At 39.8% G+C, this 18,085-nt stretch overlaps 1 protein-coding gene across 2 annotated transcripts in view; it reads right to left on the reverse strand.

The window, feature by feature from the left end:
- Positions 1-355: 355 nt before the first annotated feature.
- The window catches only part of ZNF512 (zinc finger protein 512), a 34,648-nt gene continuing 16,918 nt past the window's right edge, over positions 356-18,085 (reverse strand). Inside the window, exons 10-14 of one of the 2 annotated variants that reach the window (XM_065891737.1) lie at positions 16,238-16,432; positions 5,782-5,883; positions 4,794-4,856; positions 3,525-3,623; positions 356-1,447 (exon numbers count right to left, since the gene is read on the reverse strand). In XM_065891737.1, the coding sequence (XP_065747809.1) occupies positions 1,139-1,447; positions 3,525-3,623; positions 4,794-4,856; positions 5,782-5,883; positions 16,238-16,432 (768 nt within the window). In that variant the 3' untranslated portion in view covers positions 356-1,138. The remainder of the gene's footprint in view (positions 1,448-3,524; positions 3,624-4,793; positions 4,857-5,781; positions 5,884-16,237; positions 16,433-18,085) is intronic. The other variant, XM_065891739.1, reaches the window with a different exon arrangement.

Genomic DNA, 18,085 nt, shown 5'->3' on the forward strand with positions numbered 1-18,085 from the left:
ATAAATATCTACACCTGGTGTCAAAGTCTAAGGTTATAAAAAGGACAGAACACAACATCTAAAAAAGAAGGTAGAGGACAATATTCTCAGAAAATTCAAAGAGACAGACTTTGGCTAAAGGGAGATACGAGGACTTAACAGAGTGCAGACTAACAAGTCAGGTCAAGTCCAGGGGAGAAGGAATGTGCACCTTGGCTACCAATCCTCACAGGAGTACCAGCAATATTAGGGTTCTGTGTCAAACATCAGGAGCAAAAGGGTTTATTTCTCTTTCAATCCTCAAAACGTCAGGAGCAAGACAAGCTGCAGGAGGGCACGGGTCATAGCAACAGAGGAGGCCCCACACCCAGGGAAGTTGAGGCGGTATTTATTTTTGCTGCTACTTTCTTCTTTCCAGTCATTTTATGTGTGGGACACATTCCTCCTAAGGCTGCATTTCATGTGTGTGGGTCTAGTTACTTACTGCCACCTGGGAAAAGCATTTCCTTGGAAAACCTGTGTCCGGAGGGTCTAACTTTTTTATTCTAAATCTATTTTTTCACTTTCAATCCTAAAACCATATTGAGACAACAAAGAGCCTCCATAAATTCTGTCACCCAAGCAGACGGGGGAACCTTATTAAAGGAGTGACAACAGTTCTAGGTTCTAGGCTTGTTATATCACAAATACAAAATGATAAATCAGTATGGTTTTAAAGAGTTAGTTTGGAATTGTTTTATAAGATGATGGAGTGACTACGAAATCAATGGAGCTTCCAAGAACATTCTACACCTCAGTATGGAAAGGATAATCAAACAGGTTTCTTAGTCTTGTATGGGGCAAGAAGGGCCTATAGTGGGCCTTAAGGAGGAGCTCTTTGGGCAAGATAAGAGAAAAATAGGAGGACTCCAATGAGAATAGCAGGAAAATCTACCAAAAAGGAGATGGGGGTGTGGGTGGTGGAGGGTCCACGTGAATCAATAGGGAAAACACTGAAATTTACACAGGAGGAAGGAGCTGAGAGTGCCACAGCCTTACACAAACAGCTGAAAGAGTAAATTTCTCTTCACTTGGCCCCCGTGACTCAGGCCTCTCCACACAGGTCCCTGTGACCACAGCATCCCATCCACTCTCCCAGGAGTGCTTTCACACTGACTGCCTATTTCTTTCCTCGTTTATGATTCGTCTTTGGGGGCTTGACTTTCTGGAACTGTGTTGGCACTGGCTCCTGCTCTGGTTCTTTACAAGACGTTGCCACGAGCAGTTCCTCATGACTCCTCCTCTGATCCTTCCCTACTCTAAGACTCAGCTCTGTCTCAGGAAGCTCAATGCCAGGCTGCTGCCGCCTTCTTAGAGACCTTCGGCTCCTGTGCTGCTGCCTCCGCTTTTCTTCTTCTTGCTGTCGCTGTTTTATCTTCATCAGCTTCTCAAAGCTTTTGGTCGTTGTTGGGTTTACAACAAACCAATCCTACAGAGGCAAAACAGAAACATTATCCAGTCAAAATATAGTGCACTAGGAAGTGGTATGGGAAGATTTTTTTTTAAGGCATGATTAGGACAGAACACAGTAAAGAGGAAACAGATATGGAACCAGAGCTTAGAACTGTGTCTTTTAAACTGGAGAAATTCAGTACAGAGCAGTCATTACAAGCATTTCTTGTATAAGACATGATTTCGGGTACTACTGATTACTTAGCATGATCCCACCCACTCCTCTCCTTTTAAAAATCTTCTCATGAGATGTAAAGCACTGAGCCATAGGAGATTTTTATTTCATGACAGTGTAGTGGTTAAGAGCATGAATTTTGCAGTCAGACCACCTGGGTGCAAATCCTAGCTCTGTTTATAGCCATGTGACCATCAGAAAATTAACCTCTCTGAGTCTCAGTTTAAAAAAATTAAGGGTTAGGGACTTCCCTGGTGGCGCAGTGGTTAAGAATCCGCCTGCTAAGGCAGGGGACATGGGTTTGAGCCCTGGTCCGGGAAGATCCCACATGCTGCGGAGCAACTAAGCCCGTGCGCCACAACTACTGAGTCTGCACTCTAGAGCTTGCGAGCCACAACTACTGAGCCCATGTGCCACAACTACTGAGCCCACATGCTGCAACTACTGAAGCCCAGGAGCCTAGAGCTCATGCTCCACAACAAGAGAAGCCACCGCAATGAGAAGCCCGCACACAGCTCTCCGCAACAAGAGAAAGCCTGCGTGCAGCAACGAAGACTGAATGCAGCCAAAAAAATAAATATAATTTAAAAAAAAGAAAGTGAGGCAGAAAGGGAGGAACAAGGTAAACACGTTTAACACCATAAGGATTTCATAAATACAGGCATAAATTATTGAACAAATACTTGGGAGCAAGTCCCAAACTAAGTGAAATTTGTTGGTTCCAACTTTTGAAACAGAAACTGGAGAAACAAGTGAACTATACAAAGGCCAGATTTTGTCAGGAGATAATTATCTTTCAAATACTTCCCAAAGCATAGAAAGGTAACATTATTTAAAAAAAAAGACCGCCTTCCTGAAGAAATCTCAGATATGGAAAGGGATTCCCAAAGCTTCAACCAGTAAAGCAACAGGAACCACAATGGATGACACTAACTCAAGCCCACACTGCTAAGAACTATTGCATCTGAGGGCAGAGGACAGCCGCAGGCGCTTGCTATTTTTCCTCGCCAGGCAACAACAGTATCTGCAGTAAAATATTCCAAGAGAATGCACACTCTACTCCTTGAGCTTTTGCAATAAGGGTATTTAATTATACGGTAGAGAATTTCTCTGTTCACCTGGACTCCTAAAAACTTTCCCCAAGAGAAAACTCTTGACCTTCTGAACCTAAAGCATTTTTAACAGAATTTTTTAATTTTGAAAATTTACAAACTTTCCAGAAAAGTTACAATAGTTCAATGAACACCTAGATTGACCATTGTTAATCTCTCTTCCCCTTCTTCTCTCCCTTCCTCTGAACCATTCACAATTTAGCTACAGACATGATACTTCATCCCTAAAAACATCATCATGTACCTGCCTAAGAACAAGCGCATTCCCCTGCATAACTACAATACAATTATCACATTTTGGAATATTAACATTGACACATTACTATTACTTAGTAGTACAGCTAGTATTCAAGTCGCCTCAATTGTCTCAATAACATCTTTTACATTGTTTCTATATGGTATATCAACAATATTCAAAACAGGTTGCTCCAAGATGTTGGAATACCAGAAAACTGGAGCACAGACATTGCTGTGAAACAAGAATTCCAAAGGTGTAAATGCAGCCTGGTTCCCAGATGTCTGATTTAATCGGACTTAAGATAATTAGAAGAGTCAGGGATGCTCACACCCACAGTGATCTTTAAATGCTTTCACAGAAAAATACTATTACACGCCTAATTTTAGAAAGTTTTTAAACTCTAATGTAGACCCTTTAGTCTCTCTGACAGTCTTAGCTTATAATAAGAGGCACAAAATTCCCATCCCTTGTGGCATATTCATGGGGTCCACAAGATTATAAAAACACTGTGGGAAAGGAGAAACCTCACCTCAGCGTGGACAGAGTTGATGTGATACTTGACACCACTCTCTGACACAAATTCTTTTTGACATAGAAGACACTTGTATTTTCCAGCCACAAAGGTTCCCTATTTTCAAGAAAGAAAGAAAGAGAAGGGTAAATTCAGGAACACATACCTGGGCAATGGGAAGGGACTGTCAGAGATGAAAAGAGGAGATACTACTTCAGCAAAGTGAAGAAGGAAGAAAATCCGAAACATCACTATATTTAGGAAAACAAGTTTGGGCATACTATGACCATAACACATCTATCCTAATGCAGTTCTATACCAAACACTGACCCCACTGACCCTCCCCAACACAACCTGAAGTTCTCCTAATTTTATTATGTAACATGTCACGTTTTTCTATCTTCCCTTATGTCTTCCACTTCACTTCCAGGTTCTCTTGGCTCCTCCCCTCAAATTATCAAACTCCTTAAGTTCAGTGAGGCACCAATGTGCAATTCTTCCCGCTAGAATCAATCCACTGCTGCAAAGCGTGCCTTAGGAATCCAGAATTAGAAGAGTACCCTCCACAAGATCTAGCTGAATGACTCAGAAACTAGGATCAAGATGGCGAACTCCTAAGCATTCCTGGACAGATCTGGTTTGGATGTCTCCAACTCCCTTGTTGCCTTGACTGAGACTTCTCTCTGCTCCTGAAGCTTCGGGTTTCCATGGTGCTTATTTTGTGTGAGGAGATACTTCTGAATGGGAATGGAAAGTGGCAGCCATCCCCATGACTGGTAGGTTGCAGGGCACTGGGGTCAACATGGAAAAGATTCAGTGAGGTGAATGGCTGTTAGCCTAACACCCAGGGATCGCACCTCCCATCCCCAGAAGCCAGAATAGTTCAGATGGGTTTGAGGATCTTCACCAATCCAGATAAGCACAATGTAAGTTGATTCTAGGAAGTTGAAGGCCCAACAAGATAGGGCAGGCGCAGTGTGGTAGACGCTCAGGTGGAAGAAGTTAAATCCCTGGTAGGGACTCAGAACTATATATTTTTCTCCAAATTTTTTCATTGATATGACTTATGGCTATTTTGGCCCATTCTGCATCTTGGACATACCCTGGCATCCCACCCAATTAACAGACCGAGGATCTCTGGGACAAAAAAAAAACAAAACTAAACTAAACCAGCCTTTGAAGGTAATAGCAAACAGGACAACTAGCTGTTCACCGAATCTGAATTCTCTTCCATGTCAGACTATTTTAGAGGTCATGTTAAGATAAATAGTTCAGAACGTTACAAACCAATGTACAAGAGCCCAGGTGAGCTTTAAGGCCAGATACACTACTGTAGACAGCCTCACAGCCCTGAAAAAGAGAAAAAGAAATCATGTGAAGACCACACCAAACAGCATCCTTTTCTTAGCAATCTGGCCATTTGCACTAACCCACTGTACCCTTGCGGGGGGAGGGAGGGGGGAAGAAACCCAATAAATTGCACCACAAACCACACAAAAAAATATGTAAGCCAAAGAACAAAAAGAAAACCAAGGAAAGGTAAAAGAAAAAGAGGTAAAAAAGTTGTTTAAAAAAGCTTAAAACACTCTGTTCCCTAGTACTTTTCTGATACTTACAAAAATACAAAAAACTGTATGCTCAAGTTTTTCCAAAAATCAGCTTTCTTTAGTGCAAATGTGTCTCTTACTTCTTATATATCTACTCCTCCCCAAAGTACTGCATATACAGCTGTAGTAGATTAATGATGGCTGGAAATTCTCTACCACTCTTCCCATCAAGAAGTGAGTCATTTATCCTCCCTTTGAAACTGGATAGGTCCTATTATTTTTTTGACCAACAGAATGCTATGGAAATGAGGCTGAACAAATTCTGAAGCTAGGCCTAAGAGATCTGAGCTGTTGCTTTTATGTTCTTGGAACACGCTGTCTGAGAATTCAGTCACCATGTACCCCACTGGTAACCCAACTACCATGCAAGAGAGAGAGGCCATATGGACAATCAATCTCCCAGCTGAAGTAGCTGCTTAGAAGCCACCTGACATTCAGGCCCCATCAGAGCTTCCAGCAGAATGCAACCCATGAATGATTCCAGCTGGTGCCATATACAACTGCCCTCTGAGTCTTGACAGAATTGTTGATTTACAGAATCATTAACAAAGTAATTGATGTTTTAAGCCTCTAAAGTTCAGGTGTTTTGTCACAAAGGAATAAATAACTGAAACAAACAGCAGATGCTTGATCAACATTTAGTGAATAAATGAATGAGAAAGAACCACCTGGTTAGGACACTGAATGCGATGATACTTCTTGATATCTGACTTCCATTTGTGTAGTACTTCCTGGCTGAAGGTCGGTAGCCCAGGACGAGTATATTTTAACTACAAGACAAGAAACATTTTATTGGAGGAATCCAACTTTCAACCAAAATACCCCAAAAGTAACAGAATTACATAACTCTTCAGGTTCATATAATTCTAGAGTTGCAGAAGTATATTTTCATACACAAAAATGATAATATGTAAGATCCTTTAAAGTTCCTGAAACACGTAAGTATAATTGCCTATTGTTCTGTCTTAAAATAGTTTGATTTTTAACAGAGGACAGAAGACTTTCAGATATAACATTTCATCTAAAGTTGAAAAAAAAAAGCTAGTGACAGAGCATTATACAGTTAAAATATTTGTTACAAAAGAGAAAGCAATATAAATTTTCCCTCTCTATATATAATATATATATAATATGTATATATTATACTCAAGGAACATATATATATTACATATTCAATAGAAATATATGGATATGGGTCAAAGGCTATAAATCAAAATGTTAACAGTGGTATTCTCTGGGTGCTAGAATTTTGAGTGATTTTCATTTTTTGCCTGCTTATCTGCATTTATCATTTTTCTTCAATGACATCATGTTAATTTTTGATATTTTAAAAATTCTAACACAAAAAAATTAAAGTTCAACCTGAAAGAATGTGAGAAAACTCAGGGAATAGAACATCTATTCTTTGCTTATACTGCAAAAGTAGAATTATTCCTAGCACTTCCTTTCTCATGCTTTGACACCAGTTAGTCTCTTCTTACAACTATAACTAGTTTCCAGAAGAGTTAACACCTGTAGAGACAGTTCTTGCAAAGTTCACTATTGGTAATACACAGTCCTCCTGCTTGAAAAATGGAAGCATCTGAAAGGAAACTGATTCTCTGAGACAGAAGAACAGATCCAAGCCCATAGAGGTTAATGGAGGAAGTAAGAAAGGTAACCTAAAGAACCTTTGGTAAATCACAGTACAAAACTCGTTTTATTTATAAGCATTTCCTCTTTCTTAGTCATTTTAATAATATTAATTCTTCCAATCCATAAGCATGGTATATCTTTCCACTTGTTTCTGTTGTCTGCAATTTCTTTCATCAGTGTCTTACAGTTTTCTAATTATAGGTCTTTTACCTCCTTTGTGAGATTTATTCCTAGGCATTTCATTCTTTTTGATGCAATTGTTAATGGGATTGTTTTCTTAATTCTGAGTTCTGATAGCTCGTTTTTAGTGTATAGAAACACAACAGATTTCTGTGTATTAATTTTGTACACTGCAACTTTCCTGAATTCATTGATCAGTTCTAATAGCTTTTTGTGGTACCCTTTGGATTTTCTCTATATTGTATTATGTCATCTGCAAACAGTGACAATTTTACTTCTTTCCAATTTGGATGCCATTGATTTTACTTTCTTGTCTGACTGCTGTTGCTAGGACTTCCAATACTATGTTTAATAAAAGTGGGCATCCTTATCTCCTTGATCTTAGAAGAAATGCTTTTAGTTTTTCACTATTGAGTAGGATGTTACTGGCAGGCTTGTAACAGATGGCCTTTATTATGCTGACGTATGTTCCCTCTGTAACCACTTTGTTGAGAATTTTTATCATAGACGGATTGCATTTTGTCAAAAGTTTTTCTGTATCTATTCAGATAACCCCATACTTTCCATTCTTTAGTTTGTTAATGTGGTATATCACACTGATTGATTTGTGGATACTGAACCATCACTGCATTCCTGGGATAAATCCCACATGATCATGGTGTATGATCCTTTTAATGTATTGTTGAATTAGATTTGCTAATACTTTGTTGAGGATTTTGCTTTATGTTCATCAGTGATACCGACCTGTAATTTTCTTTTTTTGTGGTGTCTTTGTCAGGTTTTGGTATCAGGGTGATGCTGGCTTCACAGAATGAGTTCAGAAGTGTTCCTTCCTCTTCAATTTTTTGAAACAGTTTGAGAAGGACCAGTGTTCACTCTTCTTTATATGTTTTGTAGAATTGACCTATGAAGCCATCTGGTCCTGAACTTCTGTTTGTAGGGAGCTTTTAAATTACTGATTCAATTTAGTCTGTTCATATTTTCTTTTTCTTCCTGATTCAGTCTTGGGAGATTGGATGTTTCTAGGAATTTATCCATTTCTTCTAGGTTGTCCTTTTTATTGGCATATACTGTAATTATTCATAGTAGTCTCGTGATTATTTGTATTTCTCTGTTGTTAGTGGTAACTTTTCCTTTTTCCTTTTATTTGGTCACTCTCTTTTTTCTTGATGAGTGTGGCTAAAGGTTTATCAATTTTTTTTAACTTTTCATAGAACCAGCTTTTAGTTTCATTGATGTTTCCTTTTTATTTATTTTTAGTGTCTATTTCATTTACTTCTGCTCTGATTTTTATTCTTTCTTTCCTTCTACTAACTTTGGGTTTTGCTTGTTCTTCTTTTTCTAGTTCCTTTAGGTATAAGGTTAGGTTGTTTATTTGGGATTTTTCTTGTTTCCTGGGGTAGGCTTGTATCATTAGAATCTAGCAGTTCCCTCTAAGAACTGCTTTTGCTGCATCCCATAAATTTTGAATTGTTGTGTTTCCATTTTCATTCGTCTCCAGATATTTTTCAGTTTCCTCTCATTTCTTTAGTGACCCACTGGTTGCTGAGTAGCATATTGCTTAGCCCCCATGTGTCATACCCTTCTGGTTGGAAAAGATGCTTGATACGATTTCAATCTTCTTAAATTGAGACTTGTATTGTGGCCTAGCGTGTGGTCTATCCTGGAGAATGTTCCATGTGCACTTGAAAATAATGTGTATTCTGCTTTTGGATGGAATGTTATATATATAAAACATATAAAGTCCATCTGGTCTAATGTGTCATTTAATGCCAGTGTCTCCTTATTGACTTTCTGTCTGGATGATCTGTCTATTGATGTAACTGGGGTGTTAAAGTCCCATACTAATATTGTGTTATTGTCGATTTCTACCCCTCCCTTTTTTTTTTTCTGCCGTATCACGCAGCATGTGGGATCTTAGTTTCCCAACCAGGGATTGAACCCACATCCCCTTCACTGGGAGCGCGGAGTCTTAACCACTGGACCACCAGGGAAGTCCCTCTCCCTTTTTGTTTGTTAACATCTGCTTTATGTATGTAGGAGCTCCTACGTTGAGTGCATATATATTTACAACTGTTATATCTTCTTTTTGGATTGATCCCTTTATCATTATGTAATGTCCTTTGTCTCTTGTTACGGTCTTTAAGACCTATTTTATCTGATATCAATATCTGATCTATTTTATCTGATATAAATATAAATATTTTATCTGATAAAAATATATTTATCTGATATAAATATAAATATCAGATATAAATATCTGATATAAATATTTTATCTGATATAAATATGGATTGATCCCTTTATCATTATGTAATGTCCTTTGTCTCTTGTTACGGTCTTTAACACCTATTTTATCTGATATAAATATTTTATCTGATATAAATATAAATACCCCACCTTTCTTTTTGTTTCCATTTGCATGGAATACGTTTTTTCACCCCCTCACTTTCAGTCACTCAGATCTGAAATGAGTCTCTTTTAGACAGCATGTATACATGTTTTGTTTTTGTATCCATTCAGCTACTCTATGTCTTTTGATTGGAGTACTTAGTCCATTTACATCTAAAGTAATTATTGATAGATATGTACTTATGGCCATTTAGGTAACTGTTCTCTGGGTATTTGTTACTCTTTTTTGTTCCTTTTTCTTCTTTTGCTCTCTTTCCTTGTAATTTGATAACTATCTTTAGTGATAGTTTTGGACTCCTTTCTCTTTTTTCTATTGCAGATTTTTGGTTTGTGGTTACCATAAGGTTTACATACAGCAACCCATATATATATATTTTTTCTTTTAAGTTGATGTTCTCTTAAGTTTGAAGGCATTCTAACAACCATGCATTTTTACTCTCTCCCTCAAATGTTTTTGACATATTTTACAGCTTTCTGTTTTGTATATCCCTTATGCACATAGATGATTTTACTAGTCTGTCTTTTAACCTTCCTTCCAGCTTTATAAGTGGTTGATTTCCTATTTTTACTGTATATTTGCTTTCACCAAAGAGATTTTTTCCTTTTGTAATTTTCATATTTCTAGCTGTGGTCTTCTCTTTTCCGATTAGAGAAGTCCCTTTAACATTTCTTATAAAGCTGGTTTAGTGGTGCTGAGCTCTTGTAGCTTTTACTTATCTGTAAAACCTTTTAACTCTCCTTCAAATCTGAATGATAGCTTTACTGGGAAGAGTACTTGACTGTAGGTTTTTTCCTTTCATCACTTTAAATAAATCGTGCCACCCCCTTCTGGCCTGCAGTTTCAGCTGAAAAGTCAGTTGATAGTCTTGTGGGAGTTCTCTTGTACGTATCTAATTGCTTTGCTGCTTTTAAGATCTTCTGTCTTTAATTATTGCCATTTTAATTACAACGTGTCTTGGTGCAGACCTCTTTGGGTTCATCTTGTTTGGGACTCTTTGTGCTTCCTAGACCTGGATATGTGTTTCCTTCCCCAAGTTAGGGAAGTTTTCAGCTATTATTATTTTATTATTATTTATTTATTTATTGTGGTACGCGGGCCTCTCACTGTTGTGGCCTTTCCTGTTGCGGAGCACAGGCTCCGGACGCTCAGGCTCCGAACGCTCAGGCTCAGCGGCCATGGCTCACGGGCCCAGCCACTCCGCAGCACGTGGGAGCTTCCCGGACCGGGGCACGAACCCGTGTCCCCTGCATCGGCAGGCGGACTCTCAACCGCTGCACCACCAGGGAAGCCCTCAGCTATTATTTTTTCAAATAAATTCTCTGCCCCCTTTTCTCTCTCTTCCCCTTCTGGGACCCCTATAATGTGAATGTTAGTTCTCATAAACTATCTTCATTTCTTAAAATTCCTTTTTCTTTTTTCTATTCAGCTTGGGTGATTTCTACTATTTTGTCCTCCAGTTCACTCTTCTGTTCTTCTGTATCATCTAATCTACTGCTGACTCCTTCTAGTGTATTTTTTGTTTCAGTCACTGTATTCTTCAGTTCTTCGGTCCTTCTTTATACTTTTTAACTCTTTGTTAAACTTCTCACTGTATTCGTCCATTCTTTTCCTGATTTCACTGAGTATCTTTATGAGCATCACCTTGAACTCTATCAGGTAGAAGGGTTATCTACTCTTTCCTTAGTTCTTCTTCCAGGATTTTGTCTTGTTCCTTTGTCTGGAACACAGTCCTCTTTCTCATTTTGCCTAATTCTCTGTGTTTATTTCCATATATTAGACAGGTCAGTTACAGTTCCCCATCTTGGAGAAGTGGCCTTATGTATGAGACATCCTGTGGCACCTAGTAGCACACTCCCCTCTGGTCACTGGAACAATATGCTCTAGGGATTTCCCCCTATGTGGGCTATGTGAGCCCTTCTTTTGTGGTGGGGCTGGCTACTGCGGGCACACTGGTAGGCGGGGCTGGCACCTGGTCCAGCTGGCTGCTAGGCCCTGACTCATGCACTGGCTGTCAGCCCACTGGTGGGCAAGACTGGGTCCCAGTGCGGCTGACAGCAGGCCCCCAGGGGGCCCTGGGACCGGTGGTGACCTGCTGGTGGGCAGAACTGGGTCCTAGGGTGGCTGGCTACCAGGCTTGGGGGCACCCAGGGATGATGCTGGCCTGATGGTGGGTGGGACAAGTCCAGTAAGGCTGGCTGCATAGCCCAGGGGGTCCTGGGGCTGGTGCCAACCCACTGTTGGGAAGGTCCAGGTCCCAGAAAAGCTGCCTGTGCAGCCTGGGGCTCTTAGTGCTGGTGCTGGCCCACTGGTGAGCAGGGCCAGGCTCTAGGGGGTGTCAGGGCTGGTGCAGGCCTGCTGGTGGGTGGGGCCAGGTCCTGGGCCCAGTGGTGGAGGGAGCTGGGTCCCAGTGTGGTAGCTGCTCAGCCTGAGCCGGTCCTGGGACTGGTGCTGACTGGCTGGGGGGTGGTAAGCCCCTGGTGCTCACAGGCTAGAGGGAGGACTCCAAAATGGCACTTGCCAGCACCAGTGTCCTCGCAGTCAAACAAGCTCCCCAAAATGGCTGCCACCAGTGACTGTTTCCCCTGGGGGAGTCACAGTTGCCTCCTGCCTCTCTGGGAGGCTCTCCAAAACCAGCAAGTGGGTCTGACTCAGGCTTCTTTCCAATTACTGTCTCTGTAATGGGTCTTGGAGTGTGTGAGGTTTTTTGGTGTGCTATCTACGAGGACAGTCTCTGTTTCCTACAGCCCTCTGGCTCTCCTGTATGCAAGCCCTGCTGGCCTTCAAAGTCAGACATTGTGGGTGCTCATCTTCCCAGTGCAGGACCCCCAGGCTGGGGAGGAGTCAGATATGGGGCTCAGACCCCTCACAGCTTGGAGAGAACCGCTGCAGTTGTGAATATTCTTCCATTTGTGGGTCACCTATCCAGGGATATGGGTCTTGACTACCATGTCTCTGCCCCTCCTACCCATCTTGTTGTAGTTCCTTCTTTACATCTTTAGTTGTGGATATAACTGCTATTTTCTGCTAGTCTTCACCTCATTCTCAAAGATAGTTGCTTTGTAAACAGGTCTGTCCATGGGAGGAGGTGAGCTCACAGTTGTACTACTCTACCATTTTGGCTACTCCCCCATTAAATTAAATAGGATGTAGGGGGAACCCAAAATGTAATAAGAGTAACACATGAACCTTATTATTACAAATGAGAAATATAATTATTACAAATGAGAAACATAATGAAAGGAGTGGGGGAGGTGGGAACCAACCTAAGAAACTTTGGAAAACAGTACTTTGACTATATATGCTAAGGCTAAAGATTAAAAAAACTATATATAAATATTAGTCTCTAGTTAGTAAATTTGGTTTTTACAGAGGTATGGGTTAACAATTCTGAAACTACTTCATGTTATAGTAGGATTGAGCAAATAAATAAATATACTGTAGACAGTGACAGCCAGGATTCTCATTACTAGAGAAAGGAGTTACAAGTAAGGAAAAAAGAAGGTGTGAATGAAACTTGTAGTGTTGGACTGGAGATGAATCATGGCTTTAAACAGACAGATATAGAATAAATACTATTATGTGTATGTGTGCATGAATATTCATACATAAATGTCATATTTCTATCCATCAAGAGGACCCAGAAGCAATGACATCCCAGTAAGAATGAGTACACCTAGCACTCAAATCTTTGTTTCTAAATATATTCTCCAATAAAAGAAAGTAGGATTCCTTAGAGGAACAGTTGGTTCCAGGGCTGGGGCAAGAAAAATACAAGATGCACCTACAGTATCTCACGGTGTCAGAGAATTAAAAAGTGCTCAAAAAGTGATAGGGACATGCTGAAACGACACAGGAGCCCACTTAAAAGAGCCCTTGATGGCCAAATCTGGGACAATTTGAGCAGCAAAATAATAATAGCATTGGATTATAACCCTAGAATAAAGTAAGTATCCATGACTCCATACTTACATAAATAAATTAATAGAAGAAAAAGATCTTTCTCACAGGAGAATTCCAATTAACATTGAATAAGAAATGATGGAAACAGAAAATCATCATTAGACTAAAACACAATAGAAATAATTGTTGCAGGCAAGAATCACTGATGGATGCTAAAGTGGGCAGAAGTATAATAAGACAGATTAGTTGAATGTCTCAATCTACCCACAAAATATTTATTAATACAAAGGGGAAAACTGTAATTTTTCCATGGATAAAACTGGACACCAAATCAAGTGACCAAGGTTATTATCATCAGTAAAAAGATACATACACCTCCTAATATGGTACACTGTGAAGGGCCAACATTGCTTTGAAGGCATTTTTGCCAAAAACATAAAACCTTCAATCTAATCTTGAGAAAATACCAGACACACCCACATTAGGGATATTCTACAAAATAACCAGATAGTCTCTTCAAAAGTGTCAAGGACACAAAAGACAAAGAATGCCCAAAGAACTGTAACAGATTGGAGGAGACTAAGGAGACACAGTTAACAAAATTAAATGTGGAATCCGGATGGAATGCTGATGGGATCCTGTTATACTTACATGTTAAGATGTTGGCATTAGAGGAAGCTGGGTAAAGAGCACATGGAAACTCTGTACTAATTTTGCAATTATTTTGTAAGTCTAAAATTATTTCAAAATACAAAGGTTTTTTTAAAAAGGAATATATATTTGTAAAATAGTAAGAAATATATATTGGTCTCTGAGCCCTAGATCCTGCTAATACTTAGTCTTTGACCCTGGTACTTGACACAGAGCTCCTAAAATTTGTAATTCCCTCAGTTACAGGAATATCTGACACAGAGCTCCTAAATCTCTTGGAATTTCCTGGATGACAGAAGCATCTTTTGTTCTAATGAGTTGACTCTTGGTGGACTCCTAGAAGGAGGGTGGTCACCAGAAAGACAAAGCAATGATTAGAAGTTTGGAACTTTCAGGCCCACCTCCCATTCTCTGGCAAGCAGAGAGGGTATGAAAATGGAGTTAATAATCAATTATGCATATGCGATGAACCCTCCATAAAAATCCCCAAATAACAGGGTTCAGAGAACTTCTGAGTTGGTGAACATATCTATGTGCCAGGAGAGTGACACACCCCCAACTCCACAGGACAAGAGCTCTGATGCTCAGGAGTCTTCCAGACCTCACCTTATGTATCTCTTCATCTGGTTGTTCATCTGTACCCTTCATTACATCCTTTATAATAAACCAGTAAACGTGTTTCCCTGAGTTCTGTGAATCATTTGAGCAAATTATCAAACCCAAGGAAGGGGTTATGGGAACCCAATTTATAGCCAATCCATCAGAGTACAAGTTGACAACCTGGGACTTATGACTCGAATCTGAAGTTGAAGCAGTCTTGTGGGATTGAGCCCTTAACTTATATGATCTGATATTAACTCCAAGTAGATAGTGTCAGACTATATTAAATTGTAGGATACCCAGCTGGTGTTGGAAAATTGGCCAGTGTGGGAAAACCCCACACATCTGGTATCAGAAGTGTTGTGAGTGTGTAGTAGTGTGAGAGTAAAGGAAAACACAGGAGGTTTTCCTAAACAAATTGCTTGTGTTTGCATCAAGAAACACCAGAAGGACACACAAGAAACTACCAATCATAGATACAGGAGAGGAAAAAGACAAATGAGAGTGAGATATCTCAATGTTTGTCATCATTTTGACTTTTGAACCACAATCCAAAAAATTAAGCTTTTATGTTTAAAAAACATAATTATGCCTTAAAACCCACACACGGTCAAAATATAAAACTGTTTGATGATTTTGAGAAAGTATCTGCTAGGTAACAATACCAAAACTTATGAGTGAGCTAACAAATTCTCTAACGCATACCATGCAAAATGAAAGCAACTGGACTGCAATATCACAAGATATATATCACTGTGCAAAATTCACATCTAAACTGAATTTAGATAACCATGTACTTTAGCCTGTGGCATGAAAAAAGTGGCAATAAGTCTGAAACAAGAAAGGATGTTCTGATATTCAAAAATAGGATCCAACTTCTTGGACACCAGTAGGACTGATTTTTAGACCAAATAAGAAAAAGTGTTAACTTCTAGATTTGACCTATTTTCTTATAATACATAACATTCCTCTCACATGGGTCAATGCACCAGGCCAAATCTAAACTATTCTTCTTGACACCCTGGAGAGTAACAGACCCTTAACTCTGATCTTAGTCCTTACTGTATAGCCCTCCAAGCCCTTCCCATGACTACTCCATTGTCATATACTCCTTGTCTCCACTTGGCCAAATAGGGCTCCTTCCCTCTATGATCTGTTTATTCTAAACCAAAGGCTTCCAAGATGGGCTCTGCACCCCTGAGAAGTGCATTTGGGGCCGTGGAGGGGAATGATAAAAGTATCAAGGAGAAGGCTAAGTAGACAAGCCTTTGGGCTCACTACCCCTAGTTACTCAGAGCAACTCCATTTTTAGTTATTTTATATACTGGTGTTTTGCATAAGCTTTTATTATTTGGAAAAAAAAGTAGGTGGGGAAAGGGGTTCTACTGCTATAAAAACAAACTGAAAACACCTACCTAAACTAAATATTAAACTACTACATATGAACTAACAAAGTGGAAATATACTGGGCAAAGACCAAACAAAAAAGTGACCTGGGAATTGAGGTTCACCCTGGAAGTAGCCTAAAATTAAGAGGGCTCCTTAAAGAACTTCTGAAAAAGACTGTCACTCTAGGACCTACATGAATCCAAACACTGAAGCTGGATCAGATATACTCCATCTCCAAGGATAAAGGAGCAAAATATTGTCTATCATGTACTCACTCAAGTGTGTTTACTTTTCTGTATGTAGTAAGCCCAGTATCAGACATAATGGTTCAAAATTAACACTACTTTCTGCCTCACCTTCCGATCATCAGGTACCAGATCCTGAAGCACCTTTCTCTTAGGCCACTCCTTGGCCAGTTCAGCAGAGGCCAGCTCCTGCAGGTGGTATACAGCTATCTTGGCAGAACGCCTCTGAACTCGGCCCCCACTCTTTGGCTCCAAGCTCATGTCCTTCAAGCACTCTGGCTGTCCTGACTCTGCAAAGAAGGATATCTGCAAGAATAAGACACAGTAAAACACAGGTCTGAGAAATGGCTTCCATCAGATCCAATGACTAAAGGTTGTCCTTCCTGCTCTCTTATCAAAAGAGCTATTTTTTAAAAAAAAAAAAAAAAAGGAAGAAAAGAAAGCTACTTCCTAGCTTGCTAACCGCTAGTATAAAGCTCTACCATCTTAATGCATATTTTACTGGTAAAAAGCTTCTTAGCAGGATAAAATCTGTTGTGTTGGAATAAGTGAAAGTGGTTAAAAGTCAAGATATACCCATATACAAAGAAATAAACATCAACCCATATACAAAAATTAATTCAAAATGGATCGTAGCCATAAATGTAAACCATAAAAGTATAAAAATTCTAGAAGAAACCTAGGGAGAACGTTTTGTGATCCTGGGCATGATGGTTTTTTGATGTGTCAACTTGGTGAGGCTACCGTCATCAGTTAATCAACCAAACATTAATCTAGATGCTGATGTGAAGGTATTCTTATACATCTAATATATGTCCATAATCACTTGGCTTTAAGTAGGAGAGGTGTGACAGAAAAAAGAGGCAGGAGACATTTCAAGCATGAGAGAGACTCAATACTGTTGCTGACTCGAAGATAAATGGACCATGAGCCAGGGACTGCAGGTAGCCTTTAGAAGTTGACCACATCTCCCAGCAAACACGGAAATGAGATTCTATGCCTGAATGGAACTGAATTCCTGAACCATCTTAATGAGCCAGGAAACAGATCCTCTCTTCGAGCCTCCAGAAAGGAACAGCCCTACCGACACTTTGATTCCAGTCTTGGGAGGCTCTATACAGGGGAACCAGCTGAGTCATGCTGTAACCTGGACTTCTGGCCTAATGACCTGTGAGATAATACAGTTGTGTTGTTTAAGCCAGTGATTTTATGCTGATTGCTATAATGCAGCAAAAGAGAATTATACACTGGATTGGGCAAAGATATCTTAGCTACAACAACAAAAGCATTATCCACAAAAGGAAAAGAAAAGATAAACGGAACTTTATGAAAATTAAGAATTCTGCCCTTTGAAAAACACTATAAAAAATGCAAAGACAAGCTACAGACTGGGAGAAAATATTTGCAAAACATGTATCTGCTAAAACACTCGTGTCCAGGGACTTCCATATTGGTCCAGTGGTTAAGACTCTGCGCTCCCAATGCACGGGGCACAGGTTTGATGCCCAGTCGGGGAATTCAGATGCTGCTTTCTGCACAGCGCAGCAAATAATAATAATAATAATAAAAAAATAAATAAAAGATATGGGAACACATGTATATGTATAACTGATTCACTTTGTTATAAAGCAGAAACTAACACACCACTGTAAAGCAATTATACTCTAATAAAGATGTAAAAAAAAGAAAAGGGCTTCCCTAGTGGCGCAGTGGTTGAGAGTCCACCTGCCGATGCAGGGGACGCGGGTTTGTGCCCCGGTCCGGGAAGATCCCACATGCCACGGAGCGGCTGGGCCCGTGAGCCATGGCCACTAAGCCTGCGCGTCCGGGGCCTCTGCTTCGCAACGGGAGAGGCCACAACAGTGAGAGACCCGAGTACCGCAAAAAAAAAAAAAAAAAAGACTTGTGTCCAGAATATGTAAAAAACTCAAAATATATTTAAAACATAAGAGCAAGACA

This window comes from Phocoena phocoena, chromosome 14, assembly GCF_963924675.1.
Source record: "Phocoena phocoena chromosome 14, mPhoPho1.1, whole genome shotgun sequence".
In the NCBI taxonomy this organism is placed as follows: domain Eukaryota; kingdom Metazoa; phylum Chordata; class Mammalia; order Artiodactyla; family Phocoenidae; genus Phocoena; species Phocoena phocoena.